The sequence below is a fragment of the Corvus moneduloides genome, chromosome 4, assembly GCF_009650955.1.
Source record: "Corvus moneduloides isolate bCorMon1 chromosome 4, bCorMon1.pri, whole genome shotgun sequence".
In the NCBI taxonomy this organism is placed as follows: domain Eukaryota; kingdom Metazoa; phylum Chordata; class Aves; order Passeriformes; family Corvidae; genus Corvus; species Corvus moneduloides.
The window spans coordinates 32,885,331-32,896,171 of NC_045479.1; the positions used below are offsets into that span (position 1 = coordinate 32,885,331).

General features: G+C 36.0%; 1 protein-coding gene across 9 annotated transcripts in view; it reads left to right on the top strand.

The window, feature by feature from the left end:
* The window catches only part of MGAT4C (MGAT4 family member C), a 339,257-nt gene extending 329,625 nt beyond the window's left edge, over nucleotides 1-9,632 (top strand). For all 9 annotated transcript variants that reach the window (XM_032107337.1, XM_032107343.1, XM_032107338.1 and 6 more), the window contains one exon: nucleotides 1,823-9,632. In XM_032107337.1, the coding sequence (XP_031963228.1) occupies nucleotides 1,823-2,979 (1,157 nt within the window). In that variant the 3' untranslated portion in view covers nucleotides 2,980-9,632. The remainder of the gene's footprint in view (nucleotides 1-1,822) is intronic.
* Nucleotides 9,633-10,841: the final 1,209 nt, after the last annotated feature.

A 10,841-nucleotide genomic window follows, 5' to 3' on the forward strand; every position in this document is an offset into this window, starting at 1 on the left:
TTCAATTTGAATGTTACAAAATGAGGTAATTTAAAAAGGGGTGAAATCCATATAGTCCCTGTGGTATTTCTAGGCAAGAGGGGCTGAGTTAAGCGGTGACAATCTCAAGACAGTTAGTGGCACAGCTATCATAGGCTGGTCTAGAGTGGCTGCTAGTCTGGACCTAGCAGAGATAGCCCCACAGTGTGATTACCTTCTGACCAACTACCTGACTTGTAGATATTCTGCAGGCATCCCCTGGGTGGTCTGTGTGAGCATACTTCTGCGGATCTCCTCCCAGGCAAGAGGAAGATGCTTTAGAAAGCAGAAGCAAGGCACATGCTGGTGGTGTTCTGCAACCACCCTCTGAGACCATACTGTCAATCTCTATATAAGTGGTAAATCCAATTTTATGTACGCTTGACATCGCATAGATACACCCTTCAGGTCCACTGTCCTGCTGGCCCAGCAGCTGCAAATGGACCTCCTTGTTCCTTTAGCTGTGCTAACAAGGGAGCTGAATTGTGCTATTATCGGGACAGTAAACGAGGATTCTTCTCACAGCCATCTGCAGATGGACTATTTACTTATTCCTATTTCAGACATGGTTCAACATTTTTCTCTAAAAGTGAAATATGGCCTTACCTAGACTGTAGACAGGTGTCCTTTGGGTTCCAAATCAATCATTTCACATATATAAACAAGGCTCTGAAGTCCAAGACCAAAAAGTAAAATAAAATAATGTGTGAGTTATAGAAAGCTATAAAGTTTGCTCAAATTAGATTTGAAAATTTTGTGGCTCTGTAGGCAGTGTAAACGACTTCTGGGGGTTGTACTTCACTGTACAACTGCATTTTGAGCAGATTTAAACCTCAAGGGAAACCCTGAATCACTATCAGAGCAGTCTTTTACAAACAACTATATTTTAAGAAAGTTGGGGAAGGTTCAACTTAAGTACACCCTGTCAATTACGAAGCCTTAACATTTTTTTACATCAGAAGTTACAAAAATAGCGATATATTAGCAAATATTGAAAAAAAACCTCCTGATTTGGAATGCTGGTAAAAATGCAATGACAGTGACTACAAAACAGCAGAGATGAAATTTCTTCCCTTATAAGATATATCTCTGTCTAGAAAGAATGAACAGCATTAAAAACTATTTGTACAAGCAAGGAGAGAAGTTCTCTTCTACTTTAAAATAGTATCTAAATTGCATCTTGCAAGAGGGTGTTCCCAGTAAAATGCTCAATGAGTCCTGAAAGAGGATTGGAAGAAAAACTGCTAGTAAGGAAAAACTAGACAAATTCACCTGAAAATGAACACACTGAGAAAAAAATTATCCATGCAAAATTCATAAAACTGTGAAGTTATGCATAGATGTAACTAGACATTTAGAGGGCTTAAAAAGATAAAAGTGCTGCATTTAGTAGTTCCTTGCTTTCAAAATATGGTGTGAATAAGCCCCTCATAATCCCCCCATAATCCCCCTTCTTTTAGCAGATTTACAGCCTTATCATTGTATATGTGGTTTCGTCTACTAAGCATATATGTACACATCGCTTTGGCATTTGTCCACAATGTGCTACTACTGGCAGTAAACAAGCAAATGTTTAACACAATAGTCTCCATATGTCTATTTGCTTGCAATATTATACTTCTTAATGAAAAGGCAATAAAGGTCCTTTATTGCATGCAACTTAATTAGTTCACATACCAAATTTCTCAGTCTTCACCATTTACGAGGTTTATTTAATATAAACACAGCTCTGGAGAATATCTTTGTGATGAAATCTTTTCCAATATCAGATACTCAGTTTTTGTTTGATTTGTCTTTCGTACAGGGTATCTTACAATTGGACTATCCTCTGTAAAACGGAAAAAGGGAAATTACTTACTTGAGACCATCAAGTCCATATTTGAGCAGTCAAGCTATGAGGAACTCAAAGAAATTGCAGTGGTAGTACAGCTGGCAGATTTTGACTCAGCCTGGTGTGAAGGGATGGTCCAGGATATTTCACAGAAGTTTGCACATCATATAATTGCGGGCAGATTAATCGTTATTCATGTCCCTGAGGATTACTATCCTGTACTGGATGGCCTTAAGAGGAATTACAATGACCCAGAGGACCGTGTGAAGTTTCGATCAAAACAAAATGTAGATTATGCTTTCCTTCTAAACTTTTGTGCTAATCTTTCTGACTATTATGTGATGCTAGAAGACGACGTTCGCTGCTCAAAGAATTTTTTGACTGCTGTTAAGAAAGTAGTTACCTCACGAGAAGGATCCTACTGGGTGACTTTGGAATTTTCCAAGCTGGGGTACATTGGAAAACTTTACCATTCTCATGACCTACCACGCCTGGCCCATTTTCTGTTGATGTTTTACCAAGAAATGCCTTGTGATTGGCTGCTCATCCACTTTCGTGGGCTGTTAGCTCAAAAGGAAGTGATACGTTTTAAGCCATCTCTGTTCCAGCACATGGGGTACTACTCATCTTACAAAGGAGCTGAAAACAAGTTAAAGGATGATGATTTTGAAGAGGAATCGTTTGATATTCCTGACAACCCACCTGCAAACTTGCACACCAATATGAATGTATTTGAAAACTATGAGGCAAGCAAGGCTTACAGCAGCATTGATGAGTACTTCTGGGGCAAAGCTCCTTCTACTGGAGACTTCTATGGGATTGTATTTGAAAAGCCCATTAAAATCAGTAAAATTAAAGTTGTCACTGGAACTGAAGATCGGCAAAATGACATTTTACATCATGGGGCCCTGGAAGTAGGTGAAAAGATTGTAGGCAGTAAAAAAGGGAGACAATGTACTACTTACTTGAGACTAGGGGAGTTCAAAAATGGGAATTTTGAAATAACAGATGTAGAGCACAAAGTTCTGTTTGATATTAACTGCATGAGAATACTTGTTACTAAAAGTCAAAAAGAATGGCTGATCATTAGGAGCATTAGTGTCTGGACTTCTCAAACACCAAATCCATAAAGCAAGGACACATGGGAAGGTAAAGGGTGCATACAACCAGCTGGGTCACAACTGGTGCCATTCCCCAGAAATACAGACATTTCCAGCTCTTCACTAGAGACACAGAAAATGTGGGGAAATAACAAGTAAAGCAATTTATTTTTTACCAGTTTGGTCAGGCAATATGCAAACATTTATTTGTTGAAAATTTTGAATTTTATAGAATACAAAAAATTCTCAAACCTCTCTTGAGATCTTTAAACCCTTTTTTATTATTATTTCTCTGTAAGAGAGATCCTGTGGACAATACAGAACAAAAAAAACCCCATCTTATAATTGCCAAAAACTTTAAATCTATGACCAGTATGTTGTGAAAAGAAATTGGATTGCACTTTATGCACATAAAAATTTAAAATCTTATGGTAGTATGCGTTTGTACTGTAGTTGGTAATGTGTTTCTTTTCCAGGCAATTGTGACAAGGAAATCTGTCCTGAAACTGGCAGTTTACTTCTGAGCACTGTAAGAAAATAATGTGGCTAGTCACTGCAACTTCTTGTCAAAAGGGAATGTATAAAATTATAAATCTGACATGACAATTATGTAAAAAATAGATAATTGCATCTGTTATTCTGTCTCAACAAATATCCTTTGTTCTTTTTCCTGGGTCTTTTCGCTGAAACGAGCACTGCTTGGATTCTATATTACTTAAGGGACCAATTTACTCTCCTTACTTTTTCAACTCACACTAAGCAAGCCTTCTGCTTGAGTACCAACGTCACTATCAAACCCAGGTACTTCAAGGGCAGCACTGCTCTCTTAGACAGGCCTCTAAACAGATCTCAGCTTCAACAGTTTCTGTTCCTTCATGATATGGAGAGCTTCTCCTGAGAGATTTGCACATAGATGAATACTACAGCATGGTTTCTAAGGATTGTCATGCCTTCCATATCTACATGTCCAGTTCATGTATGATACAAATGCAAAGTGTACCGGGTTAATCAATTCGGTCTGAATGTAATCTCCATTCTGTCCTGGGTGATCCATAGTCAATAGAAGACACACAAAGTGAAGAATCCTCATTCAATGAGAAATTAACATGTTTCTGAATTGGGGATTTTTGGAGTGTTTTGGTTTTGGGATTTTTTAAGTTTTCTAATTCTGATTGTGTTAGTCTTGTAGACATCTTCCCACTGCCTCTGATTATTTACTATAAACATATTTTTCCTGACGTTAGACAATAAGCAGAAAAGTTCCCCCAGTCCGTATGACTTCAGTGTTAGCTCTGGGCTTCTAGTGCATCACACAGGGAGGCTGTATAGCATATGATTAGTACTATATGTATACATTTATATTAACAGAATCTGTGGAGGTTTTTCCTCTAAGAAATTCCCTAGATTGTCTGAGTAGACACACTAAGAAATACATGAGTAGCAAGTGTGACAGAGATGAACATTGTACCGTCAATCTCATGAATATTATGGTTATCATCTGATTGCATCTAGGGGATTTGGTTAAACCCGGAAGGCAAGAATTAAATTTCAAGAACGCTTGCGCTGACAAAGAGTGAACTAGCTACTGGATGAATACATACAAACCTAACAAGTATATTTCAGAAGGATAAATTATGTTTAAAATCTACAAAAAACATCAATGCAATTGATTTTCCTGGTTCATAAATCTGGATAAAATCAGATCCAGGTTTGGCAAATCACCCAATACAGAGGTGAGGTACATTGTCAAATATATGCTTCTACATAATTCAGAAAAACATCTTTTTCTCAAAGAAAGTGTTTGTTTCTTTTTCCTTAATATACACCTAAATCTCTGCTTTTTATATATGTATCTTCAATAAAATAGATTAAAAGTGCCATACATGTTTGACTTGAAAAGGAAAATAAAACCCTTTTTTAAAAAAAAAATCCAATACATGCTAATCTTAAATTATTATAAATACTTATGAAGGACTTGCTTTTTAATATTGATATTCTATGTTTCAAAAATAATTAGTTGGTAATTAGTTATTTATCAATCCCTTTTTTTTTAATAAGCTGTCATTCTTCTATTTTTCCTTTTATAAAATCAGAATGGTTTGGGTTTAAAAAGACCCAACAGATCATCTAGTTCCAACACCCTGCTATGGAGAGGGATGTCTTCCACTAGACCAGGTTGCACAGAACCCCATCCAGACCAGTACTGAACACCTCCAGGGATGGAGCATCCACAACTCCTTCGGGCAACTTGTTCCAGTGCCTCTTTGTCATCACAGTAAAGAATTTCTTCCCAAGAACTATTCTAAACCTACTCTCCTTCAGCTTCAAGCCATTCCCCCTTGTCCTGCCACTACATGTCCTGGTAAAAAAGTCCCTCTCCATCTCTCTTGTAGGCTCCCTTTAATACTATAATGTGTTATAAAGTCTCTACAGAGCCTTCTCTTCTGCAGCTGAACAACCCCAACTCTCTGAGCCTTTGCTCACAGCAGAGGTGCTCCAGCCCTCTGATCATCTTTGTGGCTCTCCTCTGAATTCACTTGATCATTTGACTGTTAATTTTTAATTCATTAACTTTCCTTGATCCTTAACTCTTAAGGCCAAAACAAATATCACTAGGTTACTTTTATTCAGAAATGCAGTATGTCTGAAGCAATCTTCTAAATTAGAATTGAAAATGCACTCAGTCTCAAGATTTCAAATACTCTTGTAATCAAAACCATAGATAATGTGAATGGTTAGTACAAATTAAATGGTCTCAACAAAAGCCAAAGTAATTTAAATGGTATTTTTGAATTACAAGCTGAACAAAACTGCTTTCCTTTTCAAAATAACATTAGTAATGAGTCTCATCTTTAGCATAATGGCTTAGCAGCAAGATCTCTCATCTGGTTGTTACCAGTCTTAGGAGATCAAACCCACAAATGCTCTCAGAGAGAGCTTTCCTTGGCTGTGGATACTGGTAAGTGCTAAGAATGAGAGGCATGCACCATTCTTACTGTTGAATTTGAGTTGACTTGGAAAAAATTGTTAACAATATACTTATTCCAGGAGAGTCTAGAATTCAGTTGTGAAATCTAATGTTTTGAGCACTCACTGTAGGGCATCCATCTTCTCCTTCATTGAATGCATATTTTATCCACCTCATTCACATGAAAAAGGTTACTAGATTTTGGAAGAAAAAAATTAAAAAAAGAAGCCATAAAATCAGTGGTAACTGGTTTTCAGGCATATTTCAAAAAGATATAATTGAAGACATGGCTTTTTCATGTGCTAGGAAAAGTGATTGTCTTCCGCAAGGAAAATATTTAATCAGACATTTTTACAGCTGGTGACCATATGACTGAGTTGTCTTTCAGGTGTTTTTCACCTGAATAATCATCACATCATAACATTACCAGGCACTGAAGTGAGACTGAGACACCAGTAGTTTCCACAAATACTGGAAATATTGCTCTGTGGTCTGGACAGTGATGGATCTCTTCTGAACTTACCTACATATACTGTTCCCATTATCATTCTTTAGGATTCCTCACTGTATAAAATAGGGAATTCTCGGGAAGTAAAATACTATTCACTGCAAATTAAAAGAAAGGAGCCCTTACTGAAGAATAAACAAACCCAGGACATGACAATTTTCAGGAAAACCAGTTTTAGAATATTTAAGATAACTACTATGATAAGGGTAATTCACTAAGGTTCTATACAAACATATTTTTAGATCAATCTTCTAACATGGTGCTCTGTTTTACTCTCTGCTCAGTATTCCCTTGTGTTAGACACTAATGTTTTCGCTTTTATAAAAGGACTTTGGGAACTTGTTCATTGTTGAATTATTAAAAGTTAAATAAAGAGCAAACTGTGACACCTTAGAGAAGATTTCATTCTGGAAACTTATTGAAGTAACAAACCCCATAGTTAACTGTCTTAAAAACTGCAGATTACATCAGCTTTCATTGTGAAGCATTTCAGAGAACCTGATGGAAATGACAGTTCTTACTGCTCTCTGGTTAAATTTGCAGATCTGTTAGGCTACATTTAAGTAAGTATTAAATTATGAGTAGTAATGTAGATCATGTGTCATGATCTCTAGCAGCATCACATCTTCAAATGGTAAAGTGTAATGTTTTATAAAAAGAAGTGGAAAATACAGATGTATTATAATGAAAACAAATTCAATGATTTTTATGTCATATGCTATATACAAAGACAAATTAATTCGAGCATCTCCACCACTCCATCAGCTTTTCAGATAAAGCAAAACAAGGGGCTTAATCTTTGTTTTTCAATCCTTATTCCTTGGAGACAAAAATTATGAATTTTCTACTCTCTTTAATCAAAGCTGTATTGACCTATATATCAGAGAAAACTGAAAGGGTGATTTTGCAAAATAATAATATATATATATGCATATAGAAATATTTGTCTTTTCTTTTTATTTTAGTTTTAGACATCCTGAAAGACGGAAATTAAGATATTATCCAAATAGGTGTATTTTGGTATTTTCAGATGGCATTTTCCCATACCTTGCCTCTTTTACTAGTTTTGCCACAGCAAATACATTCTGTGTCACCTAGGTATTCATGCCCTTCTGCAGAACAATCAGTCATGTAAACCAAGGCTCTGTTGCTGCTTTTGCTGTAAAAGAAGAGAAAGAGGAGCATGTCCAAAGTCATCCCACTTGTACAACCCTTGTCTAAGATCTGATTCCTTCTACTGATGATGATGGGAGGCCATGCAATAGGTTTGTCCTGTGCATTCATCTCCTAAATAATTAGAGATACAGGAGATTTATTTTTGTATGATTACATATAATACATACAAATCTTGATAAAATCACATGATACACAGTAACCTTTACAGATAATTTCCTATCAGCAATACAATTTTTCCCAGAAGGGATGTTCACTATCTTCCTCACAAATACTATCTTGCAATGAGAATAATTTGTTGAGCTTTAAAAAAATGAATATGAATCTCCACCTCGATCCAAAGAATTATTTATTACATGTTGGTTTAACAATGAAATTAAGTACAGAGAAAGATTAATTTCAATAACATTTCCATAATAGTAGTTTGTTGTTAAATTGGCATGAAATTGAATTGGCAACTGGGCAGATATTAGACTATTTTTCAGCCACATTTCTAGATATTTTCCAACTGTCATGCTACCTACTACTAGTTCTCAAATAAAATTCCACTTTGCTCTGATAGTTGTAAAAAGGCTCTTAAAATTCCATGTAGAACTTGAAAGTCCTTTAAGTAGTATTATATTGCTAATTAAACCCTTTGCCAGGCCTTTTCTGGGCTTATGTAAGAGTTTCACATTTAACAAGTGAAGCTGAACATCAAAAGCTAATGTTCATTTCCTCTGTTCAGGCAGTTAAATAGCTGCCTTCCTTCTTTCTTGCTATTTACCCATTAATGTCTGGAGCAACAGTTTAAAATATTCTGGCTTTTTTTTCTTCAGTATACCTGGCACCACTAAGAGCAGAGATCTAAAGGTGTAAGTTAAACCTTTACACCAGCCTTTGCTGCTACTTAAAGTCCCTTGCTGTGCGCTGATGCCACCTGGGATTTTTCAGTTCATTTTCAACTTTAGAGTCTATTCTACTTTCATGTTACACTTTCACCAGCACACACACCCGGTCCCTTCTTTTCTCTTTAATTTTGATACTGCATAAATGAACATCTTCTTGGGTGAATATTGCCAAACCACTTTTACCTCCATTCAGGAAACTGGGATGGTTACTGGCATTTATTTCTCAGAATTACTTCCTGCATTTGGCCATAGCTCACTACATTTAAATGCCACATCTGCTGAGAAGACAATAAGCATGCTCTAATGAGACACCCTTTTAAAAGAGAAGGACTATTTATTTTCCTTTTTTTTTTTGCCATATAACTCTAACAGTGCACTATCTGATTGTGTCAAAATTATATGCATACCATTTTACCTCCATGAAAATCTCCTAAAGCAAACAGGTCTTGTTAATCACTCCTGCAAATGATTCCTGGCAGCAGCCTGGTTTCGCATTTGCAAAATGAGCCAGGTTTCTCTCTTCCAGAAAGTTGAAAAGCAACGTTCAAGGAAGGGGGAAAAAATATCCCAAACAGGTCTTCTCTCTAGTGGTTTTCTGCTAACTTTCAAAGATGCAATTTCTTCCCTATGCTTCCTCTCTTCTCTGCCTCAAAATTGTACATTAAAATCAACATGAGGGGCTTCTTCTTTCCAATATGTCAACTCACTCCCATCTGCGCACTCATAGTTTTCTTTTGGGAAGGGATAGTTTTAATTATGCAGAAATTTTTAACTTTTAGGGCATAAATGACACAACGCAGACAACAAATTTTTTCAAAGGTCCATATTTATTTTTTTAAACATTCGAAGTGTGATATGCAATATGTTCATGCAAAGTAGAAAATATGTTTACTCAAGCATATTTGTGTTAACTGCTCCTCACACAAAAACAAACAAAGAAAAAATCAGGTAGTACATAAGTGCATTAATAAAAATGTTTTGGACCCCCACATTCACAGCTGTCTTTTGTACCAAAGAAGTTAAACTTTCTGGCTAAGGAGAGAAACCAGTGTGCCAGAAATAATTTGGACATTAACTTTTGTACAGTTAATCACTCTTTCTTCTGATACTAAGCCAATTCCATAAAATATAATCTCTTGAGTTATATGACTTGCTGAGTTGTTTTGTGAACAGATGTTACTTTTCTTGAATATTGATTATAAATATTGTACTTACCTTGTCCGCAAACTATTGGTAACATTTTTTCTTGATTTGTTCTATTTGAAAGCTCATTTTTTTTTGTTTTAAACTGGAGAAATATATTTTTTCTTTTCAATAGCTTTAGCATAAAGGTTACAGAACAAGGCAATAGGAGTCATATGTGTAATCTGGTATGAAACTGAAATCAATGGTTTTCATAATATCATATTTGATAAAAGGTATGTAAGTCATAAAGGTATATTTAAGCATTTATCTGTTCTAAAGAAACATAGAATATCTTTGTTTCAGGACTCTGTGATTAAAAAAATGCCCATCTAAGACCATATTATTGGAAAAATTCCATTTCCCACACTTCCATTTCTTCTGCCAGCAGTAAGAAATCATATTTCTTCAGCTCTGCTTCATGGTCAGATCCCCACCAGGTTTGTATGCATTTAGTTAGTCAACATTTACCTTTTTATGCTTATTAAAGATTGAACATGTATCTTGCTGCCTGTCCTAAAGAAAAAGTATTGTAAAATTCTGGTTAATGTTTCTCATTTTTTTGCTAATTTTGGCTAATATTTGTTTTTATTTATTTGCCTTCACAGACATAGCTTTCCTGAGTAGTGAAAGGGGAGAAAAACTGATTGCATTTCTGCATCACCTATGTCTGTCATCACTTTCTTCATATCCAGATTTTTCACTTGCTTACTGCAGGCACATGCTCACACAGTGAAAACACAAACAGAAAGGCAATAGGTTTCAGGTAGAGAGGGGATCATGAGAGAGACTTAGAAGCTGTCTTAGCTATTTAAAGTTCAATACAAGGAAAGCTAAAGAACATTTTCTTCTACTGCCCTGCCTTTTGACTGTGACATTTCTTCTGTTTCATGTGCCTCTGTGGATACGTGATCTGAAGCTCACCACACTTAGTTGGAAATTTTCTACTAATTTTGCACTTCTTCACTACTCCAGCTATAAATCTTTTGTCATGTAAGCCAGCTTGCTTTCTGGTTGAGCTACACTGTGCGGTGTCAATGTACCCTCTAGCTGTCTATGTGGTTTTAAATCTGGGAAAAATTACTAACCCAGCAAACATATTTGCAGATGTTTAAGTTGGAGAGGTGTCTGCTCCTGCTGAAATTGGGTACTGGAGCCAAAACTGGCATGC